This window comes from Alosa alosa, chromosome 1, assembly GCF_017589495.1.
Source record: "Alosa alosa isolate M-15738 ecotype Scorff River chromosome 1, AALO_Geno_1.1, whole genome shotgun sequence".
Taxonomy (NCBI): domain Eukaryota; kingdom Metazoa; phylum Chordata; class Actinopteri; order Clupeiformes; family Clupeidae; genus Alosa; species Alosa alosa.
This window is the reverse complement of record NC_063189.1, coordinates 51,892,349-51,914,091: the sequence shown is the minus strand read 5'-3', so window position 1 is coordinate 51,914,091 and position 21,743 is coordinate 51,892,349. Positions and strand designations below refer to the sequence as shown.

The 21,743-nt window shown below is 40.4% G+C and overlaps 1 protein-coding gene across 4 annotated transcripts in view; it reads right to left on the bottom strand.

The window, feature by feature from the left end:
• Window positions 1-21,743, bottom strand: part of zfyve9a (zinc finger, FYVE domain containing 9a) — a 228,504-nt gene that overhangs the window by 111,014 nt on the left and 95,747 nt on the right. For all 4 annotated transcript variants that reach the window (XM_048260472.1, XM_048260453.1, XM_048260462.1 and 1 more), the window contains one exon: window positions 12,291-12,442. In XM_048260472.1, the coding sequence (XP_048116429.1) occupies window positions 12,291-12,442 (152 nt within the window). The remainder of the gene's footprint in view (window positions 1-12,290; window positions 12,443-21,743) is intronic.

Genomic DNA, 21,743 nt, shown 5'->3' with positions numbered 1-21,743 from the left:
ACTAAGACACATTTATAACAAATCTTCAGTCATGTATTCATGAAAACAGCAGTCAATGAATAAAATCCTTACGTTACACCATCGGTGATCAACACAGTCTTCACGTCGGTAACGTAACATTAACGTTGTCATTCATGTCAGATGTTTCTATCTAAGTAATGTAACGTCGGTGTCTTTTGGACGGAGTCCATTGATCCCAGAATGCAATGTGTGTGAATGCTGGTTTGTGTAATGTCGGTTTAAGTTAGTGTAGTTGCGTTTTCCTTGTCATGTATGTGTTAGCTTGTGTAGTCTTTCTTTAGGTTTTACCTCGTGTGTTTTACCCGGTGTATTGTATGTGACAACCCTGTTCGTGTATCGTGCTTGTTTTATTGACATCCCTTGTGTTTGCTATGTAATGGTGTCTTGGTGTGTGTGTGATTCCCGCTTCAGCTAATAAACCTTTTGATTGGACAACTGTGTGAGTCGCTATCAAATTGTTACATTGGTGTCAGAAGTGACTTTCGAATATGGCCTCTGCCCAGCGAGAGAAGCTGGGAATGGAAGACCATACCACTGGGTGGAGGCCCATGCTAGAGGATCCAGAGAGAGCCCTTGTAAGGGCTACTAAAAAGCTCGGGGCATTCTATTGTTCCTGCCGCCAGAGGAGAGGAGCTGTCGCCTGGACCTGTCTGCTGCCATGGGAGGAGATCTTGCCGGAAGAGGGGCCTGAAGTAGCGGTCGTGGAGAAGACGACGCTGGCCTGGGCGCTGACTCCGCTGCGAGCTGCAACGCGTGAGCAGAGCCGAGGGAGAGCGGCGAGGAAGAGGTTCCTGGACGACGGACGGCTGGCGGAGACGCTGGGGGCAGCAAATTCACGACGGTGGGGCAGCTTCGACAGAAAGGCTCTCTGAACTCTGAACTTTAAAACTTTTGGGTGCGTGTGAGAGGCACCGTGCTGTGTGGGCGCCCGTTCTAGTTGGCCTGTTGGCCGGCGCCAGAAAAAAAAAAAAAAAAAAGGTTCGCTGTGTTGGGTGAGATAGCACGAGGCAGAAGAGGGGGGTCAAGCCTTCGTCGCGACCATGACGGAGTGGAGCGGGCCAGGAGCAGAGGAGGACAGCTCTGCGAGGAGGCAGCGCGAGGAGGGACGCCGAAACCGGTAGCTGACGGCCTGAGAGCTCAGCGTGGTCCGGCTGCAGCGGAGCTGGGGCCTGCCTATCCTGGTCGGTGCGACTGTGGAGTGGAGCGACGGAGGTGCAGCGACAGTTGACCCGTAAGTTCCAGTGCTTGGTGCCACAGTCTACGGTAGTAAGGCCACCTAGGGCCCCGTCTGGAGAGGAGGAGTGCCGTGGTGACACGCTGCAGAAAGTGCAGCCTGAGGGCGGCTGCTGAGAGGGAGCTGGTGACGAGCGGGGACGGCCACGTGGCTGCTAGCACGCCCGCACTGGATTGCTAGCAGCGTGGCTCCCCGTTGAGTGAGCTCCTGCGTGTGTTATGTATGTGTTAGCTTGTGTAGTCTTTCTTTAGGTTTTACCTCATGTGTTTTACCCGGTGTATTGTATGTGACAACCCTGTTTGTGTATCGTGCTTGTTTTATTGACTTCCCTTGTGTTTGCTATGTAATGGTGTCTTGGTGTGTGTGTGATTCCCGCTTCAGCTAATAAACCTTTTGATTGGACAACTGTGTGAGTCGCTATCAAATCGTTACAGTAAGCTAAGCAACTTGGCTACAAACAACTGTAAATTGTGCTATACATATTACGAAGGAATGAAAGGTTTATTTGACAATAAAATACCGATTAGGTGTACTTGACATAAAGTTGGCAGTCATGAAGCACGGGAGTGAACTTTATCGCGACTACGCGTCAAGGACATGTTGCAGCCTCTTCTGATGCTAACGTTACCTAACTTAGCTAGTTTTCTGTATCAGCTGACAAGCAAGGAACATCGTTCAAAATAGAACAAATCGTTAAAATGTCAATCCTAGTAGGTCTGTAATCTTGGTTGACATATAGTAACCCCCCAGAAATGACTGAAAATAATGAGTTTACTAAAGATTACGGTGTGCTAAAATGCCAGCTGTCATATCAGCTGAAGTGAACACACACACGCATTATGTTACGGCCATGCATACAAGGTGTAATTACCAGCAAAAATAACTTTTAAAAACGATTTTGAAGTAATAACATGGATAACAAATAGTAATAACATAAAAAGACTTGTTTTTACCTCAGATGATCCAGTAGTTTCTCCTTTAGACGACGTCAAGATCAACGATGCATAGTGCTTCCTGCTGTTTTTCCTCTAGTGGAGGGAGACGTCAACTCTTGATTTTTCCTTCACGTAGTAAAATAAATTCGCACCACAAATCCCTTAACCAATCATATCGCCAGAAAGCCTATGATGTGACATTTTTGAGGAAGTGTTTTCATTGATAAAATTGGTTGGGGTATGGCTGAGTTATTAGACTGAACGTCATCGGTACTGGGGTACCGAAATTAGAGCGTGCGTTCTGCAAAGGGTTAAACAATTAGAGCTGTGATGTCACAATCGGAATTAGAATCCTTGAACAGTCCGCCATTCATTTCAATGGGGCCCAAAAACGCCGAAAAACTAGCCTGGCTAGCGCCACCACTTCTCAATGAGACGTGGTCTGGGAACCAAACGTTCATTTTCTCGTATTTGAAAAAAATGCCCAGATCCGTTTATTGGGTGCCACGGATGTCTATCAAATGCGTCTGTGCATAGCTCATCATCGTCTTGCTTTCCCCCCCTGTTCTGTGATTGGTTCCCTATCTCAGGCAAAAATTTGCTCCATGGTCTCCAGGCTGCCTTAGCAGCGTGAATCAAATCGCGCGGGAACACCCAGGCTCCCGAAAAACGGGAATACCGCGAAAACAACAAGGGCCAGCGACACGAAAGTAACAAGCAAGTTACACCGGTTTGGGCCTGAATTTTTGGAGTTCGAACTGCCTCGATAGCTCAAGCGGTCTAGGAGCAGTAGTTTAGGTCCAAAAGTGGGTGAACAGGAATAATAAATAAGAAAACTTAAGAAGAACAATAGTGGGCTTGCTGGACCAAACCCACTAATAAATAAAAAAAACTTAAGAAGAACAATAGTGGGCTTGCTGGATCAAACCCACTAATAAAGTAAACTTAAAAAGAACAATAGTGGGCTTGCTGGATCAAACCCACTAATAATAAGTAAACTTAAGAAGAACAATAGTGGGCTTGCTGGATCAAACCCACTAAAAATCAAAACAGTAAAGTTACAACTTTACATTCCACCTCCTTGAGAACCCTTCGCTAAGCCACTCCCGAAAACCGCCCTAGGCCAATCGTAGTTTAGCAACCGTAACTAAGCGCGGGAGACCTGACAAGCTTTCAGACTGTCTAAAAAAGGAAAGATGCCGAAGCTGTGCATGTGGTGTGTGCAATACGAACAGCAGGTATCCAAAGACTTTGGAGGGTGGTGAGATATTTCTTCCATTTCCAAAACCTAAAACTAAACTTGACCAATGCTGAGAGTGGATTAAGCAGTGCGGGAAGCCTCATTCACAGCTCAATGTGTCGAAGATCACCAAAAACACGTACATTTGCTCCAAGGTAAGATAGCCACTCATCTCAGTAATGCCTGCAAATAATCACGGTCCTTTGTTCAAAATAGGCATACATTTTAACGGAAACGATGATTTTTGATATTATTTTATGATATTATGATGATTTTAAGTTTATGTTTGCATTTCGTGAGTGTCCAAGTTAAGGACAAGCTAATGTTATCAAGCTAGCGGCAACTAACTCCGTATTGCTTGCAAATTATTACGGTTCTTTGTTCAGAATACATACATTTTACCTAACTCAACCAACCCAACTAACCCAGACTCGCTCTGACATACTGTTCAATATATTTTAGCATTTTGTTAATGGACGGCCTACCCCCGGAGACCTCCACCGAAAAGGTACGCAAACTTACAGGTTCACTGTTCATAAAAGTCACTTATGAGCTGCTTGTCACATCTGTTTAAAACCATAGTCTTTATTAGCTAGTGAAATGATTACACAACACTTTATACAAAGTTCATGAAGTTCTTGAAAGAAACCGATACAGGATCATAACCCCAACAAAACAACTGTGTATCTAATATAATACATATTACAACTTTCTCACTCGCACTCTCTCTCTCTCTTTCACTCAAACAAACACACACACACACACACACACACACACACACACACACACACACACATCACTGACCAAGTTCACTACTAGTACTTTATCTAATATCTTTATCTATATAACTAAACCCTTGTTCAACTGATTGTTTGCAGAATCAGGTGTGACCAGCCGGTGAGCAACACCTCAATCTCCACAGAGGAGGACACATCACAACAGAGTGACAATAACGACACCGGTAAGTTTAAACTACTATGTACACCTGGGAAAAAAGTAATTAAAGAAAAACATATCTAGTTTGTCTTTCATCTCACACCACTTTTCCACATCAAAATGTATCCGCTGCAAATGCTAGTCTTCCTCACACATTACAAAAAAGTCACACCAAGGCATTCCTGTAATCCCCAACTGCCCTATTATCTGGTAATAGTATGTGTGGATCTCCTTTAACCTCTGACTACCATCTGACTGTGTTTGCATATAGGGACATTCTTGGCATCTGCTCTTTGATGAACATTTTATTTCTAAAAGGCCAAAGCTTGTACCATCTTTGACCCTCCTGTCTGGTGATGTGCCGAGGTGTGGAGCATGGGGATTCACTACAAAGCCGACAGGGGAAATCAGATTACCCGTTATGGCTGAATATTGCTGCACTGCCATAGGCTCTAGCTCTATCCCTTGTCTCATTGCTTTGGATTGCTTACTTGAAGTGTCCTTGAACCTAACAGCCAAGGCATCAAAGTCGGCCCTCCTAGAATAAATTGCCTTAAACACACTTGATGTTAGCAGTGGCGCAAAAAGTGGGTATGCGCTATATGCGGCGCAGAACCATGGGGGCGCCAAAGCGATGGTAAAAATAATAATAATAATAATAATAATAATAATAATAATAACTAGAAAAGCATTTCCTGAAGGAAATACAGTGCAAGAAAATGCAAAAAATATGATGTAAAATATCATACAGAGTAAAAACAAACTATATTGGTTGTTAGGTAGATGAGGTTTAATATAGTTGGAATGACTGAACAGTTAAATAAGTGGATAGTTTATATAGTTAAATGATTTGCTTGGTAGATAAGGTTTAATATAGTTGGAATGATTGAACGGTTAAATAGGTGGATAATTTAAATGGTTAAATTATTTAGGTAGATAATTGACGATAACTGACAGTTGGAATGGCTCTAATGTTTGCTAGCAGTTATGCTAACTATGTTTTCAAAGATAATAATGTTAACCAAGTTACTTAACTTAGTTAACTTAGCTAATGTTTTCATTTTTAGTAGTTTTGCTAAAAATGCTAACTAGCATGTTAACATGCTAGCATGCTAACTATGCTAACCATGTTACTTAGCTAACCTAGCTAATCATTTTTAGCAGTTATGCTAACTATGCTAACTAACATGCTAACAGTTTTGCTAAAATGCTAACAATGTTAGCAATGCTAACATGCTAACTATGCTAACCATGCTAACTAGCTACAGTGGGTAGGAGTCATAGTTGATGACAAGTAACAGTTACAATGGCTGAACAGTTAAAAAGTTCAGTAGTTTAAAGGGTTAAATTGTTTAACAGTGAAATATTGTAGTGAGGACTCTTATTTTGAAACAGTTTTTGGCAGAGGAAGCAGTTGAATAGGGTGTGTAGTCTTAATAGGGCCAGTTTGTATGCTTAAAGCCTGAGAATGGCAGTTGGGACAGGTGGTCTGAACACCTGCCATAGGATTCTAATTGCTTATGTGATGTTATGTGCTGTGATGTCATCAGCCCATGTTAAGTCTATGGTGAAATTTTGAGTAGTTTTTAATTAATAGTTTAAAAAGTATAAAAGTTACAAAGATGAAAAATACATAGCCCACATGTCCTAAGTAAGACCTACGCAACATAGTTTGAATGAAGTTTCTACGTTAAACGGTTGAAGCTGCATTAACTGCGTTAGAAGAAGAAGGATAAGAAGAAGAAAATGCCTAGGATGAACAGTACAGTTGTTTTACTTTTACTAGTTGTTTGTGTTTTTTTTTCTTTTGGGGGGGGGGGGGGCTACCCATTTCTGTTGTTGCATACCCCTCAAAAAATGGGTAGCTGCGCCCCTGGATGTTAGTCTGAGAGCCTGGGCAAGATGCCATGTTTTATTAGTGTTGTGTTGTCTGGTTTCTTTTTCTAAAGTTACAGACTGGGATGGTGTAATTTCTATTTTCTTTAAACTACACATGTCTATTTCAGACAGCACAATACAATAATTTGAAGGCTGTGCTGGCAGAGGGAAATCTGGTAAGTTTATTGGCTGGTCTGCAGATAATGGTTCTGGAGGGTCAATCAGAGGGAGCTGTAAAACAGAAGAAAATTATATAAATTAATTGCATTCAATTTTCCTTTCTCTTTATTTTTTGTCATTTTTAGAAGCATGTGATCTAGGCAATCAAGAGTAAGTGAGGATCTTCGGGATGCATTAACTGCGCTCGAGCAGGAGATTGTTAGTCTGAGGGTGAAGCTGGAGGAAAAGGACTGGGAACTCCATCTTCATAATCAACTTCAGTACAATGCATTAAATCCAGAGAGCTTAAACAAAAGCCATGTGCCTGACTATTTCCAGTACTGCACAGGTTTTACTTACGACCAATTTAACATATTGTGTGATTTTTTTTCCATTTCAGCTAACCCAAATGCACCACAAACATACATTCCACTGGCATATAAACATGTTGGACCACAAAGATTTAGCCTTCCGCTTCCAGATTCATTTACAAAGTGTCAGCACTTTGATAAACTCCTGGGTGGACTACATGTTTGAAAGCCTAGGCAAATTGTCTGTTTGGCCACACAGGGACATCATTTCGGAGAATATGCCAGCTAAATTTAAGGAACAATTTCCTAACACCTTTACCATTCTGGATGGCACAGAACTTAAGATTGAGAAGCCAAAATCACTAGTGTTGCAGAGTCAGACTTACTCCACCTACAAGTCTACAAACACTCTTAAGTCTCTAGTGGCATGTGATCCACGAGGTGCAGTCATTTATGTGTCTGCCCTCTTCACCGGATCCATCTTAGAGGGAGAGCAGCTTCACAGAAGAGAACTTCTGATGGCAAATTTGAGGAAAAGTTGGTAAACCACCCTTCTTACCTAATTTGAGGGTGCTGATTCTGAATATTTTGTTTACCAAGCTCAATTCTGAGTTCTAAGCCACATAATCAGCATTGTAACATAAAATAGCGATTTTCTTTGTTTATTTTTCCCTAAATTGGGTTGAATTCAAAAGTAATCACTAAAACCACATAAAAGTGTTCTCTAAATACACTAAATACAAGTTTGAGCATTAAAGAAACCATACTATAGTTTATTAATGTATTTAATGGGAACATGATTACAGTTAACATGTAATAAACCATATTTTTATTGCTAACATAGTGAGTCACTCATGTGGTGTTTTATGCATTTCATCCCAATAACAAGTTCCATAGAACCTTCAACTCAGAATATATCCTAGTACATATGAACTTAGATAAGGGGAATAAGCCTAATGCAGAACTGCATCTACCGTCAGCAACAACCGACAAGTAAAAAACATTTTACTTCTAGTAACACTGGACTTGGTATGTGTGTTTGCCTCCATACTAAAGCTTGATAATGAGCTCTTCTATGCCATTGAGCAGCATCACTTGTTGGTGGTAGAGCCTCCGATCCTCGACATCTAGAAAACGTGTTGTCACGATACCAAAATTATGACTTCGATACAATACCTGCCATAAATATCTTGATACTCGATACTGAAACGATCTCCAAATCCTAAAATATCTGGAAAAGAAAGGACGCAGGCCTCCTCCAAGTGTATTGAGTCATTTGTGTTGAATTTGGTGCACTTTTGGTCAATTCTGGGTTTTAAACTTCTAAACTTCCTACAGAATTATTATTTTTGTAGTCAGTAAAATAGTAGTTTGTGTGTGATAAAAAGTCCTTTATTGTTTGTTATAGCTCATTTATATTGTGTGGTGTTTTGGCAATAAATGACCTTTAAATAGCCAAAGTAGGCTAGATCAAGGTCAGTGTTCAAATTACTGCATGCAGATCACTTAATGCTATGCAGAAGAGCCTAATCTTTAGGCCATCTGATAGGCTACCCTAGGCCTTCCTGTGTTTATGGGATTTCTTTGACAGTTGCAAAGGGAAAAAAGTGAAGATAGTCTTCTTTGCTCCCAGTGTAATTTAATAAGTATGTTTCAACCCATTAGGTCTTAATCAGATAGGCCTACACCATTATCTGTTGCAATTCCTACATTAGGTCTATTTCTTTGATAGTTAACATCATTTGCTACCATATAACAAATACCAAATAACAATACAAAAGTTTCTTACAAACTTTCCTGCATACTTCTTAAATGTGCTGCAGTCAGATGGGTGTCCTAAAGACATAACTAGATCTTGAGCATCTATTGCCAGTGTTGAATGAGCAGTTTTTTGCAGTGATCACTACTGGACATTCCACATTGCTAGACAGCACTTGAGTGAGGATAGACTTATTTACAGCAACAACTGGAATCCATGCATTTCCATGGAATTATTTTTGGAATCTGACCCCTTATCATACCTGTTCATTCGTACTCGTCGCTCGACTTATCGTGACTAAATTCAAGATGGCATCGAACGGTAAAATTCCTTAAGGTACTGTCTGTATAAATCGTCTTGTAAATAAACTACCAGTGCTTTTTCAAAGTTCTCCATGTCTCGTTTTAAATGTCAAGGCCCTCGGAAGTCTACCAATGAAGTATGGAGCTACTTTGAGCCTCGTAAATGGTATAAACAGTGATTTATTTGCATGGCTAGGTCGATGCCCGAGGCACCACAACGAAACACTGTTGGTAGCATTGGCTAACTAGCGCCAGATTTCTGAGTGCAGGGGACAAGCTGAGGTGAGCTATGAGACATATGTTCACACTCGGTATCATGTTAAAAGACACTTTAGGTCAAAATCACACCGGAATTATCCTTTAAGAGGGGTCTAAAGACATTCCTGTTCAACATGCACTTAGTTCTTTAAGTGCTTCTTATGCGTTATGGTTTGTATAATATTGTTTTTTATATTATTGATTGAATGGACATTATTGTTTATTATAGCTTTTCCCCTCATTTTCATTGCTTATTTAATTAGGCTATTGACTATAGACTATTAGGCTAGTGAATTGACATTGTTGTTTATTATTGCTATCCTCCTTATTATAGTTTGACCAACATTCTAATCTGTTCCCTATTATATTTAAAATATTATGTTGTTTTTGTATTTGTGTGTCGCTTTGGACAAAGGTGTCTGCAAAATCCCATAACCATAACCATACATTTTTTGCAAATAATGCAATCTCCATAGCACTCTTCAGCACTCCTCAAACATGCACACTCTTCCATTTTTCTGCATGGCTGGAATTTTAATGATAGGAAAGAGCACCAGTGAGATGTTTTAACTAGGCAAGCACAGTCGCCTTTACAGTAAAAAAAGAAAAATGAGCAGTCACCTACTATTCTATAAATTTATTATCAAGGCATCTATTTTGTTTCTAAACGTCATACTGAATTTTAGCTATTATTTCAATTTATATTTTAGTTGTAGCTTATTTTCATTTGCTTCTTGAAGGTCATTGGGGTAATTCATGTCCTGTCCTACAACATATCTGATATAAAGAGTATATTAATGCCTTATGTTTTGCAATTCCTATGATATCTGATGGCAAAACCAAAAAGTATGTGAATTATGCTAATTATGCTAATTAGCAAGCTTAAAACTCAAAATTGAGCTTGGTAAACAAAATATTTGAATTCAGCACCTTTAAATAGTGTGAAATAGCCCCTTTACCGACTTTTCCTCAAATTTGCCAACAGGACTTTTTCTGAACGTTTGTTAGCTATCTGCTCTCCCTCTATCTCGGACAAAGAGCTCTTCAATAGGTGCAACATCATTGACGTTTTAAAGGGGTGTGTTCAGTGTGGCTACCTAAATGTAGGAGATGGTTTGATGGTTGACAAGGGTTTTTTTAAAGAGAAGGAAGTTGAGGAGACCTACTACATGAGAGCAGTAGCCTGGCGCGCTATAAAAAAATAACAGCGGGAGTGGTCAGACGTCTCGATGCAAGCTATTCCACAACGCGTGTGTACAGTATAAGCGGTTTGATTTATAAGTATTAGCATATATAAAGCATTTATAAAGCATTATGTAAAGAAGATTACTTACCCTGCTGTGCAAGAACATTGCTGCTCCTTGATCTCGCCTCCGGTGGTAGTCCTAATGCTAATACGGTGAGGTGTGTCTGTCTTTGCTTAAGTGACCTATACGATTTGGCCTCTATTTGTAATGCATCGTTTTCTAGCCTACCTGAGATGTTGTGGATGTAACCTTCAAATGAATATTGAAGCCCCTTCTGCCTCGTTCTATCGGAAATGTTTACAGAAGCCCAGAAACTACTAATTATTTCCCTTGGGAATTCGGATACCGGCTGAACCGAGTGCTGATTGGGATTTGCAAAGTTCTGACCTGAGCTCTGAAATCTCCTTTCGGAGGGTGGTGGTCAGCAGTTTTTCCAGCAAAGCGAGAGGAAGTTCACTGTTTCTTTGCTAGCGCTTTAGGGTTAGGTGTGTTAGCTATGTCGTCGATTCCAGCATTGTCGTTGGTAGCAGGTTCTTGCTCCGATTTCTTATCCTTTTAGACATAATGGTACTGCGTATTGGTCGATTCATGAGTTAAAAATAAAAGTGTAAACTTACAAACGAGAAAAAAAAACTAAAGACTTCATTTAAATGATGAAATTCAAAAGTTGTTCACAGCGAGCTCCCGCGCACGTTTTATCTCTCAGCGTGAATACCAGAACTCTGGAATCCAGGCAATTTTAACACAGAGCTCAATTGATCATGTTCACAGAATACTGTCGGTTAGAAAAAACATGAAAAAAATTGGTGATGTCTGACGCGAGTTAGCCGGCTAGCGGATAAAGCAGCCAAAGTGCTTACGAACTACCTTATGGGGACATGTGTTAAACTGTACCTTTGTGCCTTCTAACAGACTCAAAATGTCAAGTGCTGTGCAACATGAACAGGGTCTTTACATGACACCACAGTGTGTGTTCTACCCAATAGTTGTGAAGGAACAGTATAAATCCTGTCTTCTTAAATAAATTATGGAAAAAAGGAACTTTTCCACTATATTCTAATTCTGAGATGCACAGAAATATATGGAATTAAATCATCGTTATTGTGTAGATATTACTTATTAATCTTAAAGGAACCATATGTAAGATTGTGGCCAAAACTGGTACTGCAATCACTTTCAAAATACTGAAGAGCGGTGTATCCCCTCCCCCTCCCCCCTGACTCGAGGTTGCCAACCCGGATGGCGAAACACTACTGACTTCGTGATTAGTAGATAGGTGGAGGGTGGCGCATCAGGCCAAAACACAACATGACATGACAAAACACAACATCAACATCAGTTGAGGGCTGCAACTTCACTTTGTAAATAACAATATCCTGGCCGGACTACTGTTGTCAGTGATATAAGTATTTGAAATGAACATGATTTCTTCATGTCTAGTGAAATATCAGGGCCATTTTATGATTAATTGAAATATTTTTCTTACATACGGCTCCTTTAATATAGCTAAAACATACAAAATGTACAGTTCTGGAGAGGAGTTTGAGAAAGTGTGATTTCACTTGGCACTACTCATACCAGATGTCCCCTGCATTAGTTGCATTAATAGATACTCTTAGCAAGTAATAGAGTGATGTGCTATATGTGCTAGAAACCCACATTGTGTTAACTATGAGCTATGTACCAAAACCTTGAATTTTCTTGACTTTCTTGATACTGTAGACTTGGATATGCAGCCACAATTGCCAGACACACATGGCATAATCCTATTATACACTGCATGTAAGGGTTTATTTTTGGCTCCTGCAATACATACAACTTCAAAGTTGTAACCTGTGGTGCCAATCATTAGTCTCTTCAATATTTTCTATTAATTTTGCAATAGTTGATGCAAACATGATATGTATCATAGTGATGATTAGTATATTGACATGTGTGGATGACTCAGTCAACTGTGATTGAGTCATCCACACATGTCAATATACTAATCCTCACCTCAATGTAACTCACCGCATGGGTTCTACTTGAGAAATGTTGAGTTGGCAAAGTCTGAGTGCCAGATGTCTGCTCAGTTGCTGTCTGCTGGAGATGAGGGGTGTCTGAGCAGGACTCCGTTGCATTGCTGGGGTTGGGATAGTTTACGGTATTCTCCCAAGATCGTGCTTGAAAACAAAGACAGTCACAAACTTAATTAGTTATCTAGTCACACAAGACATTAACAAACTTTATGTGAATACATCTCACCTTGAAATGCACCCACTACCTGTAAGTAATTCAGTGGCACATTTAAGTATAAGTATAAGTATATATACTCTTTTGATCCCGTGAGGGAAATTTGGTCTCTGCATTTATCCCAATCCGTGAATTAGTGAAACACACTCAGCACACAGTGTACACACAGTGAGGTGAAGCACACACTAATCCCGGCGCAGTGAGCTGCCTGCAACAACAGCGGCGCTCGGGGAGCAGTGCCTTGCTCAAGGGCACTTCAGACGCTTCCTACTGGTCGGGGTGCGTGAACCGGCAACCCTCCGGTTACAAGTCTGAAGCGCTAACCAGTAGGCCACGGCTACCCCGTGTTGATCTTTAATCAGCAAAAGATGACACGTTACTCCTTTATTAGTTAAGTTATCCTTCATTTGCTTCCAAAGCAGCTAGAATTAAATTATTTGTGGTGTGAAAAGCATTTCGGCAGGGCGAAATGAGGGGCCACCCAAAATGTACTGTAGGTCTCTGGTGACCCTTCTAATAGTTTGTCTGGGTGGGAACACATTCTCAATTTGCCCCATGGAGGGATCTTTGAATATAAAACTATGACCATGCCTTTCCAACTTTAGCTGAACAATGAGCTCTTCCAGCTACAGTGGGTATCAGTTAAGTTTGGACGGTTTCCTGCATGAATCGTGCACGGATCACGCACCATATTCTTGGCAGAAATGGCCCAAACTGCAGTTGACACAAACAACCACAAGGTGGCACTTGGGAGTTCTGCCACTACTATTTTTGATGGGACTTGACTAACTGCTTCCATGACCCAAGTCAGTCCAAGTCAGTAGAACAATCAGAGACAGTTGAGCCATTATCAAACATACATGATAATACAATAGCGTGAGTTTATATATCTCATACCCTATTTGTCACGGTTACATATAGATTTGATAGTGTAACGATAGTGCATGAGACACTTGGAGACTTTCCAGGGGGCACAGGAACTTAAATTGATCACGGTAGTTTAAGCTTACACTTGACAAAACATTCTAATATGAAAATGTAGATGCAATTGTTGTAAAATGGTGCAGCTCCTTTAAGAGAGTCCCGTGCGCAAGGATGGATAGAGAGAAAGCGAGAGGGGATATGTGTGTTAGAACTGAGATCCGTGTGGAAAAAGTAAACGTGCTGTTGAGACTGTAGCGAGTCATATTCAAAATAATGCAAAAATAAATCCGCAGATAAAACCAATTTTCTCGTTAATTTGCTAACCACTTTTAGATAGAGTTAGGGAGTTAGCCTCGAAGTTACGGATAACTTCGGCCCTGGAGCGGTAACAAGCTCTATGTTCTCCGAATAGGTCCGAAGAAAAAAACAGTAAAGGTTAACACTATCAAACAAACCCAGAAACTACTAGGCCTGCTTCTACTAACAAAGTTAGACATAGCCTACCTGCAAACCGATAAGCCATATTTGTCATCGGATGACAGGAGTTAGTGCAGAAGTGAAATAGACTGCGCCACTAAAACCTCCTCTCCATTTATGTGATAGCTGGGCTTACCTAATAGCTAGGAATAATACAGATTTTACAAGTTTTATTTTCTACTTGCTATATTGACAAACTTATAATATAGGCCTACATTTATTACATCTATTTTCCGCTATAATCAATGGAACTGGCGCAGCAGAAAAAATGCCTTTTCATTTTGTTTAACCCAAGTCAGAAGAACAGTCAGAGACAGTTGAGCCATTTGTCACTTCGTTCACATGTAGTTGACAAACTAATAAGAATGCACAGGACTGTGACGAGGGCGAGCAGGGTTCAATAGTTTGCCAGGGCAGAAAAATTAAGAATTTTATCTTAACGAAACAACTCTACCCTCTGAGCAAGCAACGTCTATGGACGTCCAAGACAAGTTGATATCACGCCGGTCCGTCCAGGCTATGATCTGGACTAGGGCTGGGCGATATGGCTGAAAACTGTATCACGATATAAGTATTTCATATCAGTCGATATCGATAATTATTATTACATTTTTTTAATCTATTTCAGATAAGGACCGGAAGAAAACATATTTTCCATTTAAACACTTTTATTTTAAACTTAAACTTAACCTTCCTCTGATTTTAATCACCTCTGTTATCAATCAAAGCAAACAGGGAAAAGAAATAGCAACACAATCATGAAAAACACTCAAATAAATAAATGTGCACATAAGTCTGAATGAAAAGCAGCACTGGTTGAAGCCTGTAAATATTGTAAACAAAGTAGCTTAATTTGCTAGTTTATCATAGTCTACTGGTTAGACTGTTCAGTTTCCCCACGTGTGTTTAAGTTTCAAATTAACTTTTTCTTCTTGGGACAGCCCTGTTTGAGTCTTGGAAAATACTTTTCCATTTGCATCGGGATTGAGATGATTAACTTAGCAGTGAATTTGAATGCAACAGTTTTGAACAAATTTGATGATGCTAACTGGATTTAATAGCAATTTAGCCAGTCATCTTGCAGGATTGTGAATGTTTGGATTACATATGCATGCTGAGGAGGGATGCGCCTGTTGAGAGGGAGAGAGAGAGAGAGAGACCGAGTGCAAGGGGCAAGGACTCATTGAGAGTCTGTGTTGAGGAAGGCCTACATCTATCGCCTACTCTGGTAGAGTTGCACATACTAGCTACCATGCAAGATATATTTAGCCTATTTATTTATGGACAACGTAAGGCGGGAGGTGTGCTTTTAATTATCGAATGTTCTATCGAACGTATTTGTATTGATATCGATTACATGTCTATTGCGATGCATATCGCTATCGTTTTATCGCCCAGCCCTAATCTGGACGTCTATTTGACAGCCAGAATTAGTTGATAAATGACATTGAGACTATAGCCCAGGCCGACCCAGTTCTGAACGTCTATAGACAACGGAAAATTAGTTGCAAGTAGCCGTTCTGCCAGGCCATAATAGACGTGTATTTGACAGCCAGAATTAGTTTATAAATGACATTGAGACAATAGTCCAGGCTGACCCGGTTTTGAACGTCTATAGACAGCCAAAATAAGTTGCAAGTAGACATTCTGCCAGGCCATAATCTAGACGTGTATTTGACAGCCAGAATTAGTTGATAAATGACATTGAGACAATAGTCCAGGCCGACCCGGTTCTGAATGTCTATAGACAACCAAAATGAGTTGCAAGTAGCCGTTCTGCCAGGCCATAATCTAGACGTGTATTCGACAGCCAGAATTAGTTGATAAATGACATTGAGACAATAGTCCAGGCCGAACCGGTTCTGAACGTCTATAGACAACCAAAATTAGTTGCAAATACACGTTCTGACAAGCCATTATTGAGAGGTTTAGAGGTAAATACAGACTACAATAAGACACTGCATAGTAATAATAAAATAATCACTCTGCTTTGTAAACTATAGCATATCTGAATTTCCCTTGTAGAAAAATTGAAGTCAAAAGCTGTAATCTATTCTGATAATTTAACACACCATTAAAAATTGTTGTAGCATTTCCAGTTCGTGCATTCTTTCAACATTTGTTTTGGAAGATAATGGAAACATGGAATAGGCTGGATGAAATTAAATTTAGAACATCTAGAGAACATCCTAAATTCTGCTACACCCTCCACAAACACACACACACACAGAAGATTATGGCTAAATGTCATATCATGTTTCTAGGCCTATTTCATATATTTTGGAATTCATACAAAGATTATATATTTTGTTAATTATTTATAGTATTTTATGATGTTTTATGATGTGGTTTTATGGTGCGTAATTACTAGTTGGTAAAAGATATTTAGTAATTTGAATACTTCATATCCATTTTTAATCTATTACACTTAAGCATATCATGTGGTGTGTAGGTTCTTTAGCCGCCAGGGTTTAAAAAAAAAAAAAAATATATATATATACTTTATTTTTTTATTGCAAACACACATTACAGACATTACAGAAAATGCAACACTATGACATGCACAAGAATACTACATAAGACAAACAGATGTACATTACACAAACACATACTGTAACTTAACAAGACATCACATTGACTTGGCTTATTAATACAACATAACATTAATAACAGAAAGGCTAAGGATGATTTGCGTCCAGGATGATTACAGATATGATTATCAGGGATGAAATTGATGACCGGAATGAAAAGAAGGGGGGATGGGGGGTGGGGGTGCGGATGGTAGTCAAGTCAAGTCAAGTCAAGTCAGTTTTATTTGTATAGCGTATTTAACATGCACAGAGTGCAACCCAAAGCGCTCCACATATAAGACATTGTCATTGACACAGACTAACAAAGACAATAGCGGACGGAGCGGCGTAGTCGCCAGCGTACCCGTGACACCAAGACATAGAACTACATTAAAGAAATACGCAAAAGATTATACGCAAAAGAAATACGCAAAAGATGCTGAACGGAGCGGCATAGAAATACGCAAAAGATTATACGCAAAAGAAATACGCAAAAGATGCCGAAAGGAGCGGCATAGTCGCCAGCATACCCGTGACACCAAGACATACAACAAACCAATTAATAAATAAAAAAATAAAAGTAGAATTAGTCCAATTTCCAACCGGCTGAAAATGTCCAAGGGCAATGATGACTCGTGTGAAACTGCGCACAGCTGTGTCTCCACAACCGATGCAACGCTAACAAAGTTCTTTACACTCACTGGCAGTCTGGAGATAGCGTGAATGTTAGGCCTTGTTAGTCTGGAGATCACTGGAAGCATACCAGTCCGAAAGTCGTGGGCGATCTTGTAGATCAGCAACTCGGTGGACTTATAACAGCGACAGTTTGTTGGTCCGTAATGCAGAGTTCTTCAACGTTAGCGTTAACGTTAGTCTGCTTAATCCAGACTCCAGGCATGGCAGCTCACAGGTCAGAAACAGCTCGGCAGCCTCGACAGATCTTTCGCAGAGTAGCTCCAGCTGCTGTCCCGAGAAATCCCCTCGACCACACAGTGAAGTGCAGCACCGGCTCACAGATGGATGGGAAGGATGTAAGAGGCCCAGGGCAAAAGCAAGCCATAGCAAGCTCCCAATGGACAGATGTTAACAACATCAGCCGACTTGAAAGCAGTAAAAAGGATTAAGAGAATAACACAAAAAATAAAAAAATAACGTAAATAAAGAGAGAAAATATTTAACTAGACAAATCAATACAAAAAATAAACATGACATAGCTCTGAGAGTGTGAATGAGGTGGTGTTGGGATGGGGGTGGGGGGTGAGGGGTAGTGAGTGTGTGAGGATGTATGTGTGTGTGTGTGTGTGCATATGTGTAAGGCTGGCTTGCTGTTGGGCCAGGAGGATAGAAGCTGGAACACAGAGAGGGAGGATTTCAGAGGAGAGGAGTTGTAATTATTCTGTTAAAGATAAGTGTAATAATAAGAATAACTGATTGCCTGACTGATTGACAACCTGGGGCCTCATTTATAAAGCATTCTTCCGCACAGATTTGATCTTAGACCGTGCGTATGCTCAAATCCATGCCAACACTCAGATTTATAAAAGCCGTCTTTGACGTGGAAAAGTGCTTATCTCCACGCCAGGTTCAAACTTGACGTACGACCATTTCCTTGTGGTAATGCCGGGGTACTGCAAGTAATCTGAGGTCTAAGTGCGATCAAAATTCCAAGACCAACGATCTCATGTCTTTCTTTGCCATATGCATGATCAATATCAGAAGATTTTTTAAAGGCGTTTTTGGACGAGTTTAATGTTTCATGGTTTAGCATAAAACTGCTAATGAGAACTATAGCCCACGTAAGAAAGTGAAAAACGATAGCTTACTTATTTCATAATATCTAAAAAAAACACCAAGACCCAACGATAGAATGATTGAAACATTACAGGTGATCTAGTATATTTAGTGTTCTCACCAATCTAATATTGACCACAACATGTCCAATTGCCCTCGTTTAGGAGAGGAAAAGTACATTTGTGTCAGGGATGTAGTGGTAAAATAAGAGGTGGGTGAACTATGAATTCTGCAATCTCGGTGAGGTGGACTGCGCCATGCGGTATCGGATTTTTAAAAAAGGCATTCAGAACATGTTTGATAATGGTAGAGGTTATTGTACAGTATTGGGAATATAGGATAGTATTGGATAATACAGTTTTGAATGTTAAAAGTGAATAAACTCTTTTGAGAGGTGGATAAACTCTAATAAGAGGTGGGAAGGCCTAAACTATTTCTGAAATTTCAGAGGTGGATAAACTGTGTTTACTCGCGTTTAGCCTCCACTACATCCTAATTTGTGCTCATACCTATTCCCAGCTTCGTAACAGAAAGGTAATATTCGAATGTAAGCTATACAATGTAGGCTATAGATATTTTATATCATATATAGCCTACACAACCAAGGGACGGAAGTTATCTTCTGAAAGCAGGGCATCTTCATATTTAGTGTTGCGTCAGAGTTGCGTAAAGAGGTGCAGAGCGCGCACCTGTTTGCTTTTTTTGACTGGCAGTGCCCAAGATCAGATGACAGTACGTGAGTTGAATAATGTAGGCTAAAATATAAAGGTAGGCCTAAAGCAAACAATAAAGGACAATGTTTAAGCCATTGGAAGGGTGGCGTACGCACGTTTTTTTGTGCGTACGTTCGTGTTCTCTGAATCACACGTACGATCATTTCAGAAATGATCTAAGATCAAATGAAGGATGGTTTCTATGCAACCCTTTTATAAATGAGGCCCCTGGGCACCCATTAATGGCCACAGTTCCACCCAGCCCCCGCAATTACACGGCGACGAGCTGACAGAGGGGAGGACCTGCGTGCCACCCATCCCCCCAGGCCCCCAGCATATGCACACATCCCCCACTACCACGACCAACCACACCTCGCCCCCAGACCTCCACCCAACACGCCACTCTTGACCTAAATATGTATGTGTATGGCTAGGTTGAGGGCTCTATCTAGTGTGTAGCATTAAAAGAAATGGGCATGCATGGTGAATATCTGTCAGGATTTCCCCATGCACACCACACTTACCCTGTGTAAGATGTATGCCTCCTCTGTAATGTGTCGTTTGAACGTCGGCAAGCAGGCATGCTGCGGTTGCAATGAATGAGGATAATTGGTTTTATCTGCGGATTTATTTTTTGCATTATTTTGAATATGACTCGCTCCAGTCTCAACAGCACGTCTACTTTTTCCACACGCATCTAAGTTCTAACTATCCCCTCTCGCTTTCTCTCTCCATCCCTGCGCACGATGCTTTCTTAAAGGAGCTGCACCATCTTACAACAATTGCATCTACATTTTCATATTAGAATGTTTTGTCAAGTGTAAGCTTAAACTACCGTGATCAATTTAAGTTCCCGTGCCCCTGCTGAAAGTCTCATGCGCTTATCGTTACACTATCAAATCTATAAGTAACCGTGACAAATAGGGTATAAGATATATAAACTCATGCTATTGTATTATCATAAATGTTTGGTAATGGCTCAGCTTTCTCTGATTGTTCTACTGACTTGGAAACTGCATCATGGAAGCAGTAAGTCAAGTCGCATCAAAAATAGTAGTGGCAGAACTCCAAAGTGACACCTTGTGGTTGTTTGTGTCAACTGCAGTTTGTGCCATTTCTGCTGAGAAAATGGGGTGCGTGATTCCTGAAGGAACTCGTCCAAACTTAACTGGGACCCACTGTATAAGGTCCAGTGCGTTACGTCCTGGGATTCGGACGTGCTCAAAAAGAAAAGAAAAAACACTTTTTTTATAGATGGTTATGAGGAGCAATATGAGTCTTAACTCTGTGTCATTCAGACTCAACCCTCTTGTTGCTTTGATATCTTTTTTCGTTTGTCGTTTTGAGCGTCGGCAAGCAGGCATGTTGCGGTTGCAATTTAAGTGAAATTTCTACAGTAGGCCTACAACATGCAACATGCTTGTTAGGCTGGGCTACTGTCTTGTACAGGTAAATGTTCAACAATTGCTGGTGTGTAGGCTATAATCAATTAGCTAAATCATTTGTCCAGCTGTTCGTGCTACATTCAAACGCAAAAGGTGCTTTGATATCTTTTTCGTTTGATCTCCTATCAAAAATAGTAGTGGCAGAACTCCCAAGTGACACCTTGTGTTTGTTTGTGTCAACTGCAGTTTGTGCCATTTCTGCTGAGAAAATGGGGTGCGTGATTCATGAAGGAACCCGTCCAAACTTAACTGGGACCCACTGTAGTTTTGTTTATGTTGGATGAATGTCACCTAATATGTAGTGCAATTAAAAGAGAGTAAAGCGTGCTTCCAGGACAAGGCGTGTGCATGAGCGTATGAGGAGGGTGCACAACGGGGGCCCAGGGCCAATAGATAACCCACAGGACCCAACCAATGCCAAACCCACACAGCGACCCGCCAGGACCGAGTTTCCCAAGCCATCCAATGGGGCCCCGGCAGAATAACGATGAGAGAGGCAGAGAGAAAGAGTGACATTAATAAAGTTATCAGAGATGTAAATAAAAGGGGGAGGGGAAGAAGGGGATGCTATTTATTTGCTATTTATAATAATAATAATAAATATAACCGCAAGCGGTGATTTACGGGGTCCGAGCAAAACAAACATGAGGTAGCATAGCTTTTTAGTTTTACATATGCTTTGATTGTTTGGGCTCAATTGTTCAAAAGAAACGGATCGTATTTTTAGGTTATCGATTTCAGTTACGGATTTCGGCTATCGGATTGGATCAAATCTTGAAAATGGCTTGTTAAAAGGGAAACAAGGATCCTGAAATTGGATTAGATCACATAATCTATTCTTGGTTTTGATCTGGATAAAACCTTCACTTTGTGTTGTTCAAAACTTTTGAGTTGGATTGGAATAAATTTGATGCATAAAATTAGGATTACCCTGTGCTGTAGCGTTATAGTGTGCTAACCAGGGTGCGATTTTGTAAAACCAGAGGGGGGATGATTTTGAATAAGTTTGTAACCCCCAAAAAAAAAAAAAAAAATGCCTAATGGCTAATAATAGCCTATATTAATTTTGCCACCTACATTTTAGTTTTAGTTTACCGTGGTGTATGACTTTAAACAGCGAGTGTGCTTGGTATGATGATCAGCTCCTCTAATGCAGGGTAGGACTACGTTTTGACAAGCATACAAATTCACCTTGTTCTTGCCCCATCTGAAATTACTCCTCTACTTTTGCTGCCTCCATCCTTTCTGTATTTGTTGTGCGAAAAAACGTTGTATATGATGGCACTGAAGTCTTAAGTTAGTGAACCTGTG